The sequence below is a fragment of the Bos indicus x Bos taurus genome, chromosome 18, assembly GCF_003369695.1.
Source record: "Bos indicus x Bos taurus breed Angus x Brahman F1 hybrid chromosome 18, Bos_hybrid_MaternalHap_v2.0, whole genome shotgun sequence".
NCBI lineage: Eukaryota > Metazoa > Chordata > Mammalia > Artiodactyla > Bovidae > Bos > Bos indicus x Bos taurus.
The window spans coordinates 15,330,991-15,350,636 of record NC_040093.1 but is presented as its reverse complement, the minus strand read 5'-3'; the positions used below and the strand labels follow the sequence as shown (position 1 = coordinate 15,350,636).

Below are 19,646 nucleotides of genomic sequence, written 5' to 3'. Positions count from 1 at the left end.
AGGAATAACTAACGTGAGGCGGTCAGAGTACTTTTGGGAAGTTAGGTGGCTTTATGCACCTACATATGTGTCCCAGAGGCTGCAGAACTAGTAGCGTATGGTTTCTTGGCAGGGTGTGGCTGGCATTTGAGTCAGGCTTATGAAGGGGCAGCCCCTGTCTCGCCGAGGAGAGGGGCGGATCTCCGAGGGATGGTCAGCCAAGATGGCGATGGCGGTGGCGGTTGCGGTGGCCAGGGTTTGGAGACCAAGTCGAGGCTTGGGACGGACGGGCCTCCCGCTCCTGCGGCTGCTTGGGGCTCGTGGGCTGGCTAGATTTGTGAGTACCTGGGGCACCTGAGAGTTTTCTCGAAAGAGGTATAGGAATGTTTATGCGGTCTTCAGAGTGAGGGGATTCCCTTAGGTCCCTGTAGGAAGTGAAGGAAGGGCTGTTAAGAGAAAGGACGAGGGCTGGGAGAACCACTTGGACAGGACATGCAAGGGAATAACTTCCACTTCCTTAGGAGAAGAAAAGCCAGACAGCTCTTTTCTGACCCTAAGGGAGGGAGAAAACTTGGAGAGAGCGAGGTAGTTTCTTAATTGCCGCCCATCCCCAGGAGAGGCCGCTTGGAGAATACGGGAGAAGGGTGTGCCCTCTCCCCTCAGGAGCTGGAGAAAATTGTGTTTGTAAGGGAAAGACTTTCTTCTGAATACAGAGTCTACTTTCAAGGAGGAGGAGAGAGACATCAGTTGCCCTTTCAGGAACTTTTATGGTGCCCCATGTTTCTTTGCTCCAATTCTGATTTTTAAATAAACTGCGTAAAAAAAAAAAAAAAATCGTTGTGGGACACCCTTGGTGGTCCAATGACTGAGACTCCGCGCTTCCAATGCAGGGGGCCTGGGTTTCATCCCTGATCAGGGAACTAGGTCCCACATGCCGGCAGTTAAAGAGTTCGTGAACTGTGGTGTTGGAGAAGACTCTTGAGAGTCCCTTGGACTTGCAAGGAGGTCCAACCAGTCCATTCTGAAGGAGATCAGCCCTGGGATTTCTTTGAAAGGAATGATGCTAAAGCTGAAACTCCAGTACTTTGGCCACCTCATGCGAGGAGTTGACTCATTGGAAAAGACTCTGATGCTGGGAGGGATTGGGGGCAGGAGGAGAAGGGGAGGACAGAGGATGAGATGGCTGGATGGCATCACTGACTCGATGGACGTGAGTCTGAGTGAACTCCGGGAGTTGGTGATGAACAGGGAGGCCTGGTGTGCTGCGATTCATGGGGTTGCAAAGAGTCGGACACGACTGAGTGATCTGATCTGATCTGATCCCGCAGCTAAAAATCCTGCATGCTACAACTAAGACCCGGTGCAGCCAAATAAATAAAGATAAAATACTTATAAAAATTGGTGGATCCTGTGCCTCCGATATAGAACAGTAGTCAAGGACCTTGTCGGTTTTGGTCACTCTAAGGAGGAGGTGATCAGTAAATATTTGTTGAACTAATGAGGGGAGAGGTCCTGGCAGAGCACTTAGTCCGTATTTCTTAGAAACAGTGGAGAAATGCCTTGTTTCTTGTCAAAAGGAGCAGACTCCCTTTAGATTGATGCTGCTAATGGCAGGCTCTCACAGCAGAAATGTAGATGGGAACCACTGTTTAGAGGGAGAGAGGCAGGGGGCTGAGAAAAGCTGTGAACTGAGATTTTGCATATAAGAGTAGTGATTAAGAAGATTGGCTCATGCTAAATCATGTGAGGCCTTGTTGTGTAATCTGCCTTTTTCTAGCTCTGTAGCTTTGGGCAAGGGACTGCTCTTCTCTGGACCTGATTTTCCTGTCTGTAAAATGCTGACAATCGTCACCTCGTAGAGTTGTGAAAATTAAATATGTAAAGTACTAAGACCTGGATCTGGCATATGATGAGGGCAATTGGAGTGTTAGCCACTGTTGAAAGTGAGGTTGGAGGGAAGGGACAAAAACTCACCTTGGAAATGGGGGAAGAAGAAGGGAGGTGACTTGGGAAAGGCCTGGATTGGTGAAGGCCTTGGTGGGAATTCTATCCAGACCTTATGGGGTTGGGTCTCACCATCTGATCCCAAACCATTAGGAAGGGAAGATGGAATCTGGGAAGAAGCTCTTGCTAGAGGGAGAAATGGGAGGAGGATGGGCTGTGAATAATGTGTGGGAAGACCTAAGAAGGGAGTCACTTGAAGCAGGTAATTTCAAAAAGGTTACTGGAGCAAGAGGGAGGTGGGAGAGTCCCTGCCTTTGGGCTGGTCTCTCTTGGGGCTTGGTTTTGATTTGAGCAGTCAGATCCTCCATAGCTTCATCCCTAGAGCCCATTGGTTGAGCCTGTGGAGTGAGGGTGAGCTTGACTGAATGGGAGGAGGGAAAGGTCACTCATGGCTGATTAAATCTGCTTCCTTTCTGGCTCAGTCTCCTTGCTACTCTTCCCTCTGGCCTTCCCTCCTTTTATTTTTTTGAGTGAGGTCTGTTGGTGGGGAGGGAAGCAGGGGGCGGTGGTCTTTAATTATTTATTTGGCTGTACTGGGTCTTTCTAGCAGCATGAGGGAGGTAGTTCCCTGACTAGGGCTCGAACCTGGGCCCCTTGCATTGGGAACGTGGAGTCTTAGCCACTGGACCACCAGGGAATTCTCTGTGTATTTTGAGAGTCCCTGTTTCTTCTCCACTTTAAATTATCTCACTTGTTTTTAAGTGTAAAAAACGTTTGTTTTTTTGTTTGTTTGTTTTTTGGAGGGAAGAGGAAGGAGTAATAGCATTTATTCAAAGATCTGGGGCCTGGTGTGTCCAGTAGCAGCTTCCCTCATGACTCAGATGGTAAAGAACCCGCCTGCCAATGCAGAAGACACAGGTTCGATCCCTGGTTCAGGCAGATCCCCTGGAGAAGGGAATGGCAATCCACTCCAGTATTCTTGTCTGGAGAATCCCATGGACAGAGGAGCCTGGCGGGCTGACTTTTCGTGATGATGTCCACGTTGTTCAGTACAGTAGCCACTAACCACCCATGGCTGCTGGGCCCTTGAAATGTGGCCAGTATGACAGAGCCCTTGAAGTTCTCATTTAACTTTAGTGACTTTAAATAGCTAGAAGAGGTTGGTGGCTGCCATGTTGGATGATGCAGTTTTAGGCAGTCAAGGTGGAGTCAGGAGATGGTATCTTGGAGGCAGGTTGGGAGGTTGTGCTTGTAGTGGACTGACTGGGTTGTTGGCGCAGGCTGCGTTGGGAGGAGGGCTCCTCATTCTCCACTTACCCCCAGCCCCCACCTGCTTGCCCCTCCTTTCACTGCCCTTACTCAGGCTATGCCCTGTTGCCTTGGAGGCATTTGGCTGGTTCTGCCCTCAGTCTTGTTTCTAGCAGACGTTTTATTGTTCAGGGAGAAGAGGAGGAAGGGAACTTGATTGTCCTGGAGTCCTGAGTTGTTTTCTCAGCCACCACCCCAAGAAGCAAGTGTGATTTCAATGAAGTCATTTCACCTCTCTGAGCTGTAGCAGGTGGGGTGACTGGAGTGCCTCCTGCCCAGTTGGGAGTCAGGGAGCACCTCAAAGCTGGGTCTGTGTGAATGATCAGTAATAGTATTTCTCGGACCCTGCTGTTCAGGCAGTGTGTCTGGGGGCTCTAGAACTCCAGGGCCCTGTGCAGCATCTCCACACGGTTGGTGCCCAGAGTATATTGCAGCATGAAACAGTAGTTCATCATCTCCCTCTTGGCTGGTGTCTTAATGAAGCACTTTCTCATCGACAGGGCCAGCTCACACCATTGTTATATTTAACACTGCAAGGCATGGTACTGGTAGTTTTCTTCTGTTACAGGGGAGGAAACTGAGGCTCAGAGAGGTGAGGTCTGAACTTGGAGCTCTGGACTCCAGAACTGCCGGGAGGAGCAGGGGCAGGACTTCGGTTCAGGTCTTACTGCATCCTGCTTAGTCCAGACTGGGTGTGCATCGTCAGCCTCTGCCTGGGGCTGGTGGCAGGGTGGGGTGCCCTCCCCTCCCTGCACTTCAGCTCCACTGGCATTTTCCCTTCCCTTGGGTGAGCTCCCACCGCCTTGGCAGGGATATGGTCTTTCCAGTGTGGGCAGACAGGTCACTTCTTCAGAGAAGCTTTCCCGCCCCCACCACCAGTCTCAATCTGTAGAACAGGGACAGCAGCAGTGCCTCCCTCAGAGAGAGATCTGAGGGTTAAAGGAAACGGTTCTTAGGAAGTACTTATGACACATACCTAGGGCTTTCCTGGTGGCTCAGCGCAAAAGAATCTTCCTGCCAAGCAGGAGACTCGGGTTTGGTCCTGGGTTGGAGAAGATCCCCTGGAGAAGAAAATGGCAATATCTTGCCTGGAAAATCCTATGGACAGAGGAGCCTGGTGGGCTACCATCCATGGGGCCGCAAAGAGTCAAACCCAACTTAGCGACTAAACCACTACTGCCACCCACACTATGCGCTCCATGAAGGCTCAGGAAATGGGAGCTGCTGTTTTTCTCCAGGGACAGTGACACTGCTGTGGCTCTGACTGATGCAAAGCAAGGATGCTTTACCCCTCAGTGCCTTGGGGAGCTTAGTGCTTCTAAACCCCCCGGGTCCTTGAGGCCAGAAAAAGCCTGACCTGTCTCCAGCCTTCCCTGGCCTCCCCAGCCAGGCCCCCGCCCCACTCTGGCCCCAGGAAAGGGAGGCCGCTAATGAGGGCACTGACATTCCTCAGCTGGAAGTAGAGCCAGGGTTTAGCTCTCTTTGAGGGCAATGAGAGCGCTGGCTGAGGTGACTTTAGCCATCCTAGCTTGAGAGGACCCGGTTCCCTGGCCCCATCCACAGAGCCATCCCAGGCTGGACCCCACCATCCTCTCCAGCTTCCCTGTAGTGGTCAGGCTGCCTGGCTTCATGTGCTGGCATCTCTGCTCTCGATCTTGGATCGCTGACAGGTTGCCTAACCCCTCTGAGCCTCGGGACCACCTCTCTTACGGCGGTGTGGTCGTGGTGCCCTCCTCGGGTCCAGTGGGACATGGACATCATACAGCACGGGCCTGGTGTGGCCTGGACGCACGTCCTTAACGTGCCGCAGCCAGATTGTCTCCACGGTGCCAGGGTCTCTCCTCTGGCCTCAGCCTTTGTCCTTCCGGAAAACTGACATGTTCTCCCCTCCCAGTTTTGCCTGGCTCGCCCCTGCTCGTTGTGCAGGCCTCAGCTTCCCTATTCCTTTTCCCTGAGGCTTTTCCTCTTGCACGTGATACAGATAGTGAGGTGGTGAAAGGCTTATACGCTATACAGATGGTGAGCAGGTATAGCAGGTGCTTTCTACCCGCCCACCACCAACTGTTGAAGTAGAAATTCTTTATGGGTTCAGGGAGGCGGTCTCCTGCCTAATGTGACGTGACTGGAGAGCCAGGATTCAAGCACAGGCCACTCAGCCCTCCAGCCCTCACCCTAACTGACGTATGTGGACCCTTCCCGATCCTGCCTCCTCTGAGATCGCCCCTCCTGATTGTAACTCCTGTGTTCAGTGTCCATCATCCATCTCTCCCCATTGTCTCCAGCCCTCAGTTCAGGGCTTGACTTAGAGCAAATATTCACTGATGCATTGCTTGACCACAATAGCCATCAGGCACACTTGTTAGCTACTCATATTTGTCCAGCATTAGTTATATGTCAGGCATGAGGTCCTCTACACACAGGAGTTCTTAATCGGCACACCAACTTTCTTTACACATGAGGAAACTGAGGGAGCTGTAGTTCCACATCCCGGAAGCAGTGATGGACTCGGAGTCCTTGTCCTTAACTATGGCGCTATGGCTCCCACAAGTACTGCCCTCAGTACTTGTGGGGCAGACCTGGCCTTCCAGAGCATCTCTTGGTCCTGTGCTGGGAGAGGGCATGGCTTCAAGGCTTTGTGTAAATCTGTGCAGTTTCTGCAGGATTCCACCAGGACAAACCCACCCACACCAAAAAGAAAGGAAAATGGGTGGAGAGGCATATATCCTCTGCATGTGATTCACTGCGTGCCCTCCACCCCTGCCCCCTCCCCCTGCCCCATGATGGAGCCATTCCTGAGAGCCAGCACTGTGCGGAGCCCTCTGAAAGCTCTTGGAATCAGCACAGTACCCTTGGCATGGGTACCACCTTCATCTCTACAGGCCCCGGATACGGGGCTCCGCCGAGGCCCGGCTCCAGGGACAGCACCCTGCTGGTAGCCCTCCAGCCTCTGGAGGCAGATAGCCGTGCCCTGACACTGGGGTTTGTGCTGAGCCTTGCGACTCTGTCCTCCTGGGCCCTGCTGGCCCCTGGCCTCCTGTCCCAGAGCCCCTCAGATGGAGTCTCCCTGCACCTCAGTCTCAAGTGTCCACTGGGGCCCGGTCTGGAGTTACCATCTGGTCTGAGATGCAGGCAGTCCTCCCCAACTCCCCTTTTCCCCATCTTCCCGAGGTGCCAGTCAATTTTTCTCATTTCTCTTCCTAGATTTTGGTTTTTTCCCCTCCTTCTACCAGTTTTTGAGCATATAATAGGTCCCACACCTGTGGTGAACCTTCTGCATGCCTTATGTGAAGTACTACTTGTAACCCTGTGCAGCCTTTTCACAGATGAAGAAATTCAGAGACACTGTTTTGCAGAGGGCTGTGCAGTGAGCTAAGAAATTGGAATCCAGGTTGGTCAGACTCCAAGCCAGTGAACTTACTTGCTCATTCATGCGTTGGGTCAGTAATTCCCTGTTGAAGAGTGTGCCCTGTAAACCCATGTGGACATGCTCCTTGCCTCCGGAGCTCATAGTGTGTGTGGGGGAGATAAGACACCTCCAGGTAGTTGGGAGGGCCCAGCCTGCATGAGCACCCTGAAAGCAGGGGGTGGTCTGCAAGAGCTGAGCAGCTGCCCTGCCTTGGCAGGCCTGGGCCTGCCCTGCCGTCAGAGCATAATTTCCTTTACTTCCTCACCACCACAAATGCAGAGAAACGCACACTCGTTCACATTCCCCCACTGGCCTCTTTACCTCAGTTAAAGGAGGGAAGGTGGGGAACCCATTTGCGCACCCTCGTGTGAGACCCAGCTCAGGACGAGCCCAGGTGGCGTGCTTCACTTCCTCTGGGAAGTGAAGCCACAGTTAGCCAGCCGAGAGAGGACCCCGGGGACCTGTGGGAAGTGGGCAGCTGGGGTGGGGAGCCTGAGCTTGGGGGTCTGGCTGTCAGCCCTGCCCAGGTTTGAAGCCCAGTTCCGACTTACCCGCCTGGTTTAGCTCTGGGGCCTGGTACAGGAGGTGATATGGCCGCCCTGAGCCTCAGCTTCCTTGTTTGAAGGGCAATAGTAAGTGCGCCCTGTCTCCCGGACGTGCTCTGAGCACTCGGTGAGGGCTGTGTCTGGGGACATCAGCCTGGCACCCCTGTATTAAAAGGGGCTCTGTTGTGACACAGGTGGTTCAAGGCTGTCTAATTGGAGAGCTGAGAAATGGGATCGATTCTCCTGGTGCGCCTGTGGCCTTCCAGGCTTTCCCTGCCAGGCCACCCCTGAGCCAGGGGCTGCGATGTTTCCCACAGGACTCCTCCCCAGTTCCACAGATACATGCCACTCTTCACGTTTTGCCTTTTGCCTATTCTGCCATGCATGCGTGCTAAGTCACTTCAGTCATGTCCGACTCTTTGGGAACCCATGGACTGTGTGTAACCAGCTAGGCTCCTCTGTCCATGGGATTCTCCAGGCAAGAATCAGTTCAGTTCAGTTCAGTTCAGTTGCTCAGTCGTGTCTAACTCTGCGACCCCATGAACTGCAGCACACCAGGCTTCCCTGTCCATCACCAACTCCATCACAAACTCATGTCCATTGAATCAGTGATGCCATCCAACTATCTTATTCTCTGTCGTCCCCTTCTGCCTTCAGTCTTTGCCAACATCAGGGTCGCATCAGGTGGCCAAAGTATTGGAGCTTAAGCCTCAATGTCAGTCCCTCCAATGAATATTCAGGACTGATTTCTTTTAGGATGGACTGGTTGGATCTCCTTGCAGTCCAGGGGACTCTCAAGAGTCTTCTCCAACACTACAATTCAAAAGCATCAATTCTTTGGTGCTCAGCTTTATAGTCCAACTTGCACATCCATACATGACTACCGGAAAAACCATAGTTTTGACTAGACAGACCTTTGTTGGCAAAGTAATGTCTCTGCTTTTTCATATGCTGTCCAGTTTGGTTATAGTTTTTCTTCCAAGGAGCAAGTGTCTTTTAATTTCATGGCTGCAGTCACCATCTGCAGTGATTTTGGAGCCCAAGAAAATAAAGTCTCTGTTTCCATTGTTTCCCCATGTATTTGCCATGAAGTGATGGGACCGGATGTCATGATCTTCGTTTTTTGAACGTTGAGTTTTAAACCAGCTTTTTCAGTCTCCTCTTTCATCAAGAGGCTGCTCAGTTCTTCTGGTTTCTGCCGTAAGGGTGGTGTCGTCTGCATATCTGAGGCAGAATACAGGCAAGAATACTGGAGTGGATTGCCATGCCCTTCTCCAGGGGATCTTCCCAACCCAGGGATCGAACCCACGTCTCTTACACCTCCCATATCGTCAGGCAGGTTCTTTACCACTAGAGCCACCTGGGAAGCCCATGTGTTCTGTTACCCAGCCTCGAATGCTCCTTCCCTGACTCCTAGATATCCTTCAGGTCCCAGCTCTCACTTCACTTCCTCAGGGGAACTGTCCCCTCTTTCCACTCTGCTCTCACCCCACAGCCTCTCCTGGAAGAACATACATCACCCGTGGCCCCCACGGTGTTACTTTTTGAGGATCTGTCTTCCCTGCTGCGCGGCAGGGGCAGGTGTCTTGCCTCTCTTAGGTCCCCACAGACTAGTACAGGCTGTGAAATGAAGCAGGTGCTCAAATATTTATTGAATGAGTCAGTCTGGGCTCCTGGAGGGGGTTAGGACTGGAGAGGGCAGCGAAGCGTGTGGAGCTCTGTGCCAGGAGATGGGGGAGGAGGCCTTCTAGTGTAGATGAGAGCAGAGATGTGGTGGTAGAAACGAGGATCAGCATTACTTTGCACCTTCACGATAGGTACAAATACTCTGCTCACCGTTTTATACGCGTGCTTTTGTCTAAGCCTCCCTGCGTTTCCATGAGGTGTTCTCCATGTTACAGGTGAGAAAGGGAGACTTGAGGAGGGAGACGCTCATTCCCATGGTCCCAGCAAGGGATTTGAGCCTAGGCAGGCTGACTTTTAAGGGCTCCCAGACTTAAACTCTAAGCTGAGAGACTGGCTTAGAGTGGTCTCCTTGTGGGTAGAGGGGTCGGTGAAGAGCACACCTGGGGGGGTGTGTGTGTGTGTGCACCATGGGAGATGAGAGGAGGGGCTAGTTGTGGTCAGCCTTGAGAGTCCTTGAATGCCAGGAGAGGAATTTGGGCCTCTGATAATTATAGCTACCGGTTCCTGAGCCACCTGCCACTTTATTAGATCATTTAAGCTTCACAACAACGTTGTGTGATAAATACTATGATTTTCACCCCAGTTTTACAGCCTAGGAGCCAAGACACAGGGCAGTTATAGGAACCTCCCCGAGGCCACACACTGGGAAAGTGATGGAGCGGGAAATCAGACCTTGTGTGTCTGGCTCCAGAGTCCACCGTGGCCTGGCGGCTGCATCACCAGCAATGCTGCCTGTCAGCACAGGGAACCTCTGCTGCTCCTGACCTGGGTGTTCCCCTCCACCCTCCCTCCCCAGCACCCCCACAGGTGGCAGCAACAGCAGCACTTCTCGTCCCTGGATGACAAGCCGCAGTTCCCAGGGGCCTCAGCGGAGTTCATAGACAAGCTTGAATTCATCCAGCCCAATGTCATCTCTGGGATCCCCATCTACCGGGTCATGGACCGGCAGGGCCAGATCATCAACCCCAGCGAGGATCCCCACGTAAGAGGCCACCTCCCCCCGACCCTGTGCCTCCCATGCCCAAGCCCCTTGCCCATCTCCTCTCTGGCCCCAGCTGGCCCACGTCTGTCTGTGCCTCTGTCTGCAGCTGCCCCAGGAGAAGGTGCTCAAATTCTACAAGAGCATGACCCTGCTCAACACCATGGACCGCATCCTCTATGAATCCCAGAGGCAGGTGCGTGGGGACAGGCTAGGGAGGGGGCCTGGGATTACCTGAGGTCCTGCCCACCCTACCTGTGTCTGGGCCAAAAGACAGCGCCCAAAGAAGAGGGAGTGGAATGGAGATCCCTGTCTTGTGGTCCTTAGACCTCCTGGGGCTCTGGAGGAAGAGGATGAGGGGTGGTCCTGCCCCAGAGCAGAAGGTTGAACCGGATCACAGGAAGCCTGTTGTCTGCTGGGCTGGGGCTTAGCTGTGCTGGGAGCGGGAAGACCGGAGGAGACTGGATGGCCCTTTGTCTCAGACACTCACAGTCCTGAGAACGGGGTGACCCTCGGCGCTTCCTGGAGCGCCTGTGTCCAGTGCGCTGTGGAGGGACACCCAGCAGTGTTAGCTTCAGCAGACAGAGCCCGAGGCTCAGCAGTGTCAGCAGAGAGGGAGCCTGTTGACTCCAATACCTGCAAGTCTACAAGGCTGTTTCAGGCACGGCTGTACCCGGGGACTCAAAAAGTGTTATCAAACCTGTTTCTCTCTCAGAGTGTCTTTTCCACTCTCCTTTGCCTTGGCTTCCCTCATGCTCAAGCCGCAGTGGTCTCTGGAAGCTCCAGGCTCACAGAGACGGGGCAGTGAAAGAGTTCAGGGTGCGGGCTCTGGAGCAGGACTGCAACTGGAGTCCTTATTCTGTCACCTTCTAGCTTTGTGATCCTGAGAAAGTTGCTCAGCCTCCCAGTGCTTCAGTTTGCTGGTTTCTAGCTACTTTATCAGGTTGCTGCGAGGGTTGATGGTGGCGTACATAATAGCCTGAGAAACAGTGAAACTGGCATTTGTCATGGATACCAGCCTTGCAGTTGTTATCTTCTCTGCTTAGCAGTGGAAAGAGAATGTCTGGTCCCTAACATTCCAGCTTTGGTCACAGACAGATTCATCTTTGAACCAACCTGTGAGATTGACCGGCCAGGCTGGGGCTGTGTGCTCATGCCTGGGAACCATGGGAGCAGAGGCCTGGAGTCTGTCCTTCCTGGGCTGCAGAGACTTAAGAGCAGGGGCACGGGGTTCCTGTTAGAAAAGTGGGAGGATGCCGGCTGTCCCTCAGCTTCCACCACCGCTGCTGGGCCAGAAGTGGGGATGGGCTTGGGAATCTGCACTTGTATCAAGCCCCCAGGTGACCCCACTGTGGACTGAAGCCCGAGGCCCACCGAGGACAGTTCCAAGCAGATCATGCGGGCAACCAGCTCACAGCAGTGCTGTGTGTGGGTTCTCCACCCTGCCCAGAAACTTCCCTTGGCTCCTGTTGTCCACAAGATCAAGACCGGCCCTTCCTGTCTGCCCTATCTCCCGTTGTGGCGCTCAGCCATCTGCTCCCCTCTGCACAGCCTCAGGGCCAGGCCCCGCCTCCCATCCACTCATGTTCATGGGCTCCTTCCTGCCCCTGGATTGACTGTGCACACGGGACCTTTGGAACCTGATGACATGGGCCCAAGTCACCACTGGGACTTTAGGCAGATGGTTTTTCTTGTCTTTGCCTCAGTTTCTTTAGTGTATTAAATAAAAAAGTAGAAATAACAAGAGAACACATCCCAGAAGGTGGGAGTGGGAGTTCCCTGAGACCCACACATCAGGTCACTTGGCCATTGGCCAACACTGGGAACCCTCAGTAAGATCAGCTTGGCCATCAGGTTCCAGCCTTTATTAGCTAGGATGACTCTCAGCTATAAGTAGCAGACAGCCCTCCCTCAACACCTCCCAAATCCTGACAAAAATAAAAGCAATAGTTTAAACAGATTAGTAGTTTCCTTCTCTTACATAAAAGAAATGTGGAAACAGGTGGTCGGGACTGATGCACCACAGTGTCACTGGACACCCAGTACTGGCTTCTGGCTTCTAGGGCCCCTCAGGAACACAGTGGCTGCTGGAGCCCTCCATCACGTCTTACCCCAGGCAGGAAGTAGAAGGAAGGTGGAAGGCTGGACATGGCACTGCCCAGCTATCTTCCCATACCCACGTTTATAGAACTTCCTAGGTAGTCCCACCAAATAACACCACACGTGTCACTGGTCACTCCCAGCTGCCACGGACACTGAGAATGCAGTCTGTTAGTCTGGGCGGTGGCTGCTGGTGGTGCAGTGAGACCTGTTAGTAAAGAGAAGAGGGATCAGGTGCTGGATAGGCAGCCAGTGATCTCTGCCACTAGCCCAGGTCCCGTTTCCTGGGATTCCCCCCTCTCAGGCTCCCCCCACGCCAACCTTGACAGCCCAGCCAAGCACTCAGCATCCACCCACTCGCTTGGCACTGGGCGGTCAATTAACTTTTAATTGGCTCCCCACTTGGAAGCAAGTATTATTCATCGGTTCCCGGCTTGTGATGGGAGGCTAGGCCTGTGGGACACGAGGCCTGGGCACAGGGCACCCTGCAGAGCCCGGCATGACTGTGATTTACCTTCCATGCAGTCCTGCTCACCACCCATCTCTGTGCCAGGGCTCCCGGGTCTCCAGCCAGCCTTCACCTCTTAGCCCCAGATCTACTTGGCTTCTCACCCTGGGTGTCCCTCACAGATTTCAGCCTGTCCAGACTTGACCTCAGCACCTTCCTCCCAGACTCGCTTCTCTTTCTCCCTCAGGCCGTTTCTCAGGGATGGGTGCCACCATCCACCCATTTACCCAAACAAGACCCGCAGTATTCCCTGTCCCCTTGCTATCACTGCCCCTCATTCTCTCTGTCCTTAGGTCTTTAATTAGAAATCCATTCTGCTCAGTACCACAGTCAGGAACCCAGACTTCCTACCTTTGTGTTACATCATCTTGGGCAGCTTGACTTTCTTCCTGTAACTGTTGCCTCATGTTCACAAGATGGCTGCCAGAGGTCCAGGCTTCATGGCTCTGCAAAGTGGGGGAAACGGATGGCAGCGCTGCAGTGATCTCTTTTATCAAGAAAGCAAAAGCAGACTTCGACTTGTCTGGCCAGAACTGTGTCCGGGGGCCACTTCTGACTATAAGGGAGGCTGGGGACCTGCTTTTCCAGGCCCTGGGATTGAGGCATTCAGGAAGAGGGGTCACCTTGGGCACTGGCGCATCCAGCTAGCAGGTGCCTCTCTCTTTCCAACCTTGCCGCCCCCCGCCACACTTTACACCCCAGCCCTTCTGGCCTCCCGGCCTTTGTTGCCGGCTCTCTGGAAACTTCCACCATCCCCACGTTTGCTCACCTGAGGCCTTGCTCCATGATGCCTCTCCATGGTGGAGTGGGTACACCTTCAGCTTCCATCACCCTGGCTCTGACCAACCTGGCACTTCTTCCATGGAGGCAGGCATGCCAGCGTGGCCTGGCCCAGAGCCGGCCTTCAGGAAGCATCTGCGGAATCACAGAGTCAGCAGACAGTCAGCATTTGGATACTTGTATGTCGTGTCCCAGCCTCAGTGAACCCGGGCCCCCGGGCCCCCCTCTACCCCCAGGGCCGCATATCCTTCTACATGACCAACTATGGCGAAGAGGGGACACACGTGGGGAGCGCAGCAGCCCTGGACGACACAGACCTGGTGTTTGGCCAGTACCGGGAGGCAGGTACGTCGGAGCTCAGCCAGGCCCTATGAAGTGGGGCCCTGGATTTGTGGTCTCCGTGGAGACAGGTCAGGCTCAGTCCCGCCTGCTCAGAAGGCGAGGTCTACATTAGTTACCAGTGTGCCCTTGTGTGAGCTGCATGATGCCAGGGAGCCTCGGGGTGCTTCACCTCCGAGAGGCCTGGCAATACTGTACTTAAGCGCCTGTGCCCCTAACCTGTCCATGCCCTGCTGGTGACCGGTGGTTAGATTTGGGGCAAGTCACTTCCATTCTCTGAGCCTCATTTTTCTCATCTAGAAATTGAGATTACGATGGGGTGGCGACTCCTGCGTGGTGGGGCTGCCGGGAGCCTGTAGTGAGGGCAGGCGGGGCTGCGGGACCCCCGTCCACACGTGCAGGGCTCTGCCAGCCTCTATCCAGGTGCCAGGTCACTCACTCAGCAGAAGCAGATGAACGGTGTGTTCTAACCATTTCTAAGTGAACGGGGGAGAGGATGGAAGGATCACAGACTAGGAATGAAGAAGACGGACAAGCATTTAGAGACTGTGGGGAGAATGGAGCTGAAGTTGGGGGTTCCAGAGCAGTTGTTGGCATGGGGACCCAGCAGGGAACCCCATCTGCCCCTTCCTCTTAGGTGCTGCACGATCCTGGGCAGGTTCCTTGCCTCAGCTTCCTCATCTCACGTCCTCACCGTGTGGGATGGGTACCCCTCCCAAGACAGTTTCACTGGGCAGATGACACAAAGCCCTCAGCACAGGGCATACAGTGCAGAATAAGCCCTCAAAGTTGGAGGCGATGCTGTTTCCAGGGCCTCGCACCCTGAACAGCTCTTCAGGGAGGTGTGGCCTGGCCAGGGTGGCTGTCCAGAGCCTGGACCAGCTGGCGTGGCTGTCTCCTCTCAGACTGTCTCCTCTCTCATCTGCACCAGACTCCCCACCCCCACACACTCCGGGAGGACAGACGCCCCATGGTAATGACTCTGGTTCAGCATCATTAGATTTCCCCAGGCAGTGGGCCACAAGCCAGGCCCTGGCAGGTTTGCCGAGTGCTTCCCGCTGTTTTTGCCGAGGGGTTCTCTCTGGGGAGGGCTCCAGGCAGGGCCTGGCATTGCGGGCGCCAGCTGGGCCTGCACACGGGGGCCGTTAGGGCCCTTACCACCTCTGCAGGAGTGAGCCGTCCTGCCTGGGTCCTGGAATGCCCTGCGTCCTGGCAGCTGCGGGGGGCACCTGCGTGGGGCGGGAGGAAAGGCCGACCCCGTTTGCCCATCCTGACTGGGCAGCTGCTCGCCTGGCTAAGTCGGTGTCTCCCGTTTCTGGAGTGGGGAGAACGAGGGCACTGAGGATGGTGGTGCTCCCGGGGCCTGTCTCCGTTCTCCTCACAGTGGAGTGGAGGCCCCTGCCAGCCTCACGCTGGAGGGGCTGCATGGGGCCCCTGCCAGCCCTGCCAGCCGAATGGTAAGAAGCCCGGGTCAGAGAGGTGTGTGCTTGTGGATTTTGATGATGAGTGGGTGTCTACCAGGGGTTTTACTGCTGAGAACTGGTTTGAATATTTCCTCCCTTAGTCCAGGAGTCATGAACATGGCCCATACATTTATTTGGTTCGTATGATTTTTTTAAGTAAATGAATTAGAGGAACACTTAAAAATCGATAATTTCTCAAAATGAAAAAACAGGCAAGCTGAATTTCTCCTTCTTTTGAAAAACGAAACCATGTGGCCTTCCTGAGCAGAGGCCAGTTGGTCCGAACAGCAGCCTCCCTACTGAGCCAGGCCTTTCTGCTCTGTGCACCGTCCCTGTGAGCATCCAAACGCGCCTTCCCTGCCCTACTCCGGCTCCCTCGCTGTACCGGCAGCGGGGCAGGGCCTGACGGTGGGCGGCTGCGGGCAAAGAGGTAGCCTTCAGGGGTTGGCCTCCCCCCATACCCACCAGGTAACCCTGCCTCCTCCCGCTGCAGGTGTGCTCATGTACCGGGACTACCCGTTGGAGCTGTTCATGGCCCAGTGCTACGGCAACGTGAGCGACCTGGGCAAGGGGCGCCAGATGCCCGTCCACTACGGCTGCAGGGAGCGCCACTTCGTCACCATCTCCTCTCCACTGGCCACGCAGATCCCCCAGGGTGAGAATGCGCACCCAGGCCCGGCACACGCAGACTGACGATGTTTCCTCCTCGGGCCCTCACCTCTCCACTGGGGCCTCCTGTTGGGCGCAAGGACTGAGCGCTGGTCTGGGCTCTAGACTTACAAGATCTCTCTTTCTGAGACCCTCGTGGGAGGGCTCTAGTGGCGCTCGGCAGGCACAGTCACTCTGTGTTTCCCGTGCTTATGCTCACCTCATGTCTGTTCAGTGGCACAGCCAGCCATGTAGAACTGAGTGTATGCCAGGTTCCTCGCGAAAGGTCACTGGCAGGTCGCAACAAGAGTTGGCTCTCATGTTGTGGACCAGGTGGCTCCAGAGCCCAGGTTCTCTACCCCAACCCTGGTCTTCCTCTGTCCTCGGAGTCTGACTCCCCCGAAGGTGACTCTGGAAGCTCACGATGCTTAGCGCAGCTGGTGTGACTCCTGTTAAAGATGACCACTTGTGAAGCAGACTCGCTTGGGGCCAGGCCTGCGGCCACAGAGTGCAAAGACAAGGTCAGTCTGCTCCAGGGCAGACGCTTGAGCTGATGTGTGCAGGGTTTAGCAGAGTCCCAGGCACGTTCACCCCTAGTGAGTTTTAGATATCTGAGAACAAGAGCAGTTTATGTGTGAGGTGGGAGGTGGACAGGGCAGCCTTCTGGGTGGAGGTAGCATTTTCATTGATCTCCATCCTGTAGAACTTCCATAAGGTAGGATCAGGCCCTCACCTTCTGTTTGGGTGAGCGGTTTAGTTAGTCACTTGGATATGTCCGGAGTCCATGCGCTGTGCTGGGCACCTTCTAGGTGCAATGAGCAGAGGCAGTGAGCTGAGGCCTCTGGGTGCTGACCCTGGTCGGGGAGATGGACGGCATCCGGTGCAGATAACACGTGGAGTATGTCAGGGGTCATAAGGCCTACAGGGAAAACGGCCCGGGTGTGATACCGGCTCTTGACTTTTGAGCACACTTGGACCCACAGAGGACCCCCGCTGGGGGAGGAAGAGGAGAGAGTCTCCTGTCGGTCTGGCTCAGGGTTTAACCGGAGGGTAACAGGGTGGGTGGGAGGAGCAGGGGTGGGGGAGGCTGCTCAGGCACGCAGGGGAGAGGTGGGGCTGGGACCACCAGGGCGAGCTGAAGAAGAGGTCAAATATTAACTCCCATTTTGGAAGTGGAGCGGGTGTGGGAATGACCGGACTCAAAGATGCTGAAGGTTTTGGCCTGAGTGGTTGGAAGGATGGAGCTGCCGTCAGCTGAGGGGAGAGGACCAGGTGGGGAGCTTCTCGAGGGCTCAGGTGTTTTCTTCCCCTCAGAGCCTGGCGACCGCCAGCCTGAGCCCCAGAGGCCTGGGTTGGGGAACAGGGGTATGAGCGCAGGTGAGACGTGCATGTGTCTGCTTCTACAGCGGTCGGGGCGGCCTACGCGGCCAAGAGGGCCAACGCTAACAGGGTGGTCATCTGTTACTTTGGAGAGGGGGCGGCCAGTGAGGGGGACGCCCACGCCGGCTTCAACTTCGCCGCCACCCTCGAGTGCCCCATCATCTTCTTCTGTCGGAACAACGGCTACGCCATCTCCACGCCCACCTCGGAGCAGTACCGCGGGGACGGCATAGGTGAGGGCCCTCCGCTCCCCTCCCCTCCCCTCCCCTCCCCTCCCGGCTCAGGTCTCGACTGAGCCCTGGGGCCTGGCCGGCCTCTCTGTCCCCACAGCGGCTCGAGGCCCCGGGTACGGCATCCTGTCCATCCGCGTGGACGGCAATGATGTGTTTGCCGTGTACAACGCCACCAAGGAGGCCCGGCGGCGGGCCGTGGCGGAGAACCAGCCCTTCCTCATTGAGGCCATGACCTACAGGTACCTGCTGGCTGCCCCCCATCATCCCCCAACCGTGACAGCCTGTCCCCAGCTTCTCCCCCACGTTGGTCACTGTCTCCACAGCACAACCCCATTGGCCCCGTACCCTCTGGCCTCCGTTCCATTCCCATCCTCTGTTCCTGTCTAGCCTTGCCCTCCTGATCCTTGCCTGTAGGGCCGCGGCCTGACCCAGGCCTCCCCTCCCCCTGTAGGATCGGGCACCACAGCACCAGTGACGACAGCTCGGCGTACCGCTCAGTGGACGAGGTCAACTACTGGGACAAGCAGGACCACCCCATCTCCCGGCTGCGGCATCACCTGCAGAGCCGCGGCTGGTGGGACGACGAGCAGGAGAAGGCCTGGAGGAAGCAGTCCCGCAAGAAGGTGAGGCAGGGCTTCCCCGCCCCAGTGGGAACCCACCCCAGGGGCCATGATGCTTCATAAGGACGGCTGCAAGAAGGGAGAGGCCGGGGGGTTGTTCGTTGTCGTTTAGTCGCTCATCGCAACCGCCTCTCTTGTGACCCCATGGACTGTAGCCCACCAGGCTCCTCTGTCCATGGGATTTCTCTCACAGGAATACTGGCGTATTCCTTCTCCAGGGGATCTTCCCAATCCAGGGATTGAACCCACATGTCCTGTACTGGCAGGACGATTCTTTTCCATTGAGCCACCGGGGAAGCCCAGCTGTGGGGCGTAGTGGGGAGTGCCATTGAATGGAGTCTTGGGGATAGCCCTGATGTCACGATGCCCAGACACGTGCACCTTGGCCATGTCCCAGCAGATGTCTGGCCCCAGCTCTTTCATCTCTGAAGAGGGATACTGGGTACCTGCCTCAGAAGTTTGTCTGAGGCCTTGCACTTACTCCAAATGCAGTGTAAGTGCCCACCACAGTCGGTGCACTGCCCTCCTCAGCCCTGGTCGTCGAATGCCAGGGACATTGCAGCCCAGTGGGCAGGGTGGACTCTGGTGTTGGGCAGCACGCGCTTCCTGACTCTGACATCATGGACACGTCCTTCTCTTTGCCTCACTTTCCTCTCCCGAGTTGCCTGCTTCTTAAGGCTGCTAAGAGACCAAAATGATTCTGTACTCTTGGTACAGTGCCTGGTTCCACTAAGGATGGAGAAGCTGGGATTGGTGATGTTAGCTGTCACCACTGTTAGGATGATTATTTCCGTCACCTGCATGGGAACTTGAGGCTCAGGGGTCTTAACCCCTTGCCGAGGTCCCACAGGAGGAGGTAGGTTCCTGGGTAAGGGATGGGCTGCCTGCCCACCACCCCTTGTCTCCCAGGTAATGGAGGCCTTTGAGCAGGCTGAGCGGAAGCTGAAGCCCAACCCCAGCTTGATCTTCTCGGACGTGTATCAGGAGATGCCTGCCCAGCTCCGCAAGCAGCAGGAGTCTCTGGCACGTCACCTCCAGACCTATGGTGAACACTACCCGCTGGACCACTTCGAGAAGTGAGGCCCCATAGCCCTTGGGGTAGTGCCTCAACTACCCCAAGAGGCAGCCCCAGTGTGAGGGGCAGATGGGACTGGCAGGGTGCCAGCTTCCTCAGACAGCTGCCTCCAACACACTCAGGAGCCAGGCAGTACTTGAGGCGGCTCCTGTTCCGCTAGGCTGTTACACTGGTCAGCCCCTTCTCCACCCTGAGTTACACGGTCTTCTCCCAGGGGCTGGGCGAGGGCACCTCTGGGACTAGACACCCCTGAGGGCTGGGGCTAGACGTGGTGGGTCAGTCTGTGGAACTTGACTCAGAATTAGAGGTCAGCACGTAGTGAATAAACTATGTCTCTGTGTTTGGCTCCCTGCCACCTCTGGTTTCTGTTTCCTGAAGTGGGGACATGGGAAGCAAGGCCAGCATGGCTGGCTTGGGACTCCCCTAGCTCCTCCATTGAAGATGAGTAAAGCCAAGGCTGTTGAGCTGTCGTCTTCTTCCAGAGACTTTCACAAGCTGGAGGGTCAGTTTCAGCAAATAGCATGGGGGTGGGGCCCTCCAGAGATGACCTCTGGTCTCCTGAAGAATGGGTCAGAGCTGGTGTCCAGTATGACGGCTAGGCCATTGGAGCAGACCTCGCCCAGGGTGGGGGCAGCATCTGGTGTGAAGGTCAG

At 55.4% G+C, this 19,646-nt stretch overlaps 1 protein-coding gene across 1 annotated transcript; it reads left to right on the top strand.

Moving 5' to 3' along the window:
* Positions 1–172: 172 nt before the first annotated feature.
* BCKDHA (branched chain keto acid dehydrogenase E1, alpha polypeptide) lies at positions 173–19,348 on the top strand. The gene is made up of 9 exons (XM_027515725.1): positions 173–316; positions 9,665–9,850; positions 9,957–10,043; positions 13,472–13,580; positions 15,531–15,692; positions 17,092–17,298; positions 17,396–17,537; positions 17,750–17,921; positions 18,828–19,348. Exons 1-9 carry the CDS (start codon positions 203–205, stop codon positions 18,996–18,998), a joined length of 1,350 nt encoding a protein of 449 aa, XP_027371526.1. The 5' UTR covers positions 173–202; the 3' UTR covers positions 18,999–19,348.
* The last annotated feature ends 298 nt before the right edge of the window (positions 19,349–19,646 follow it).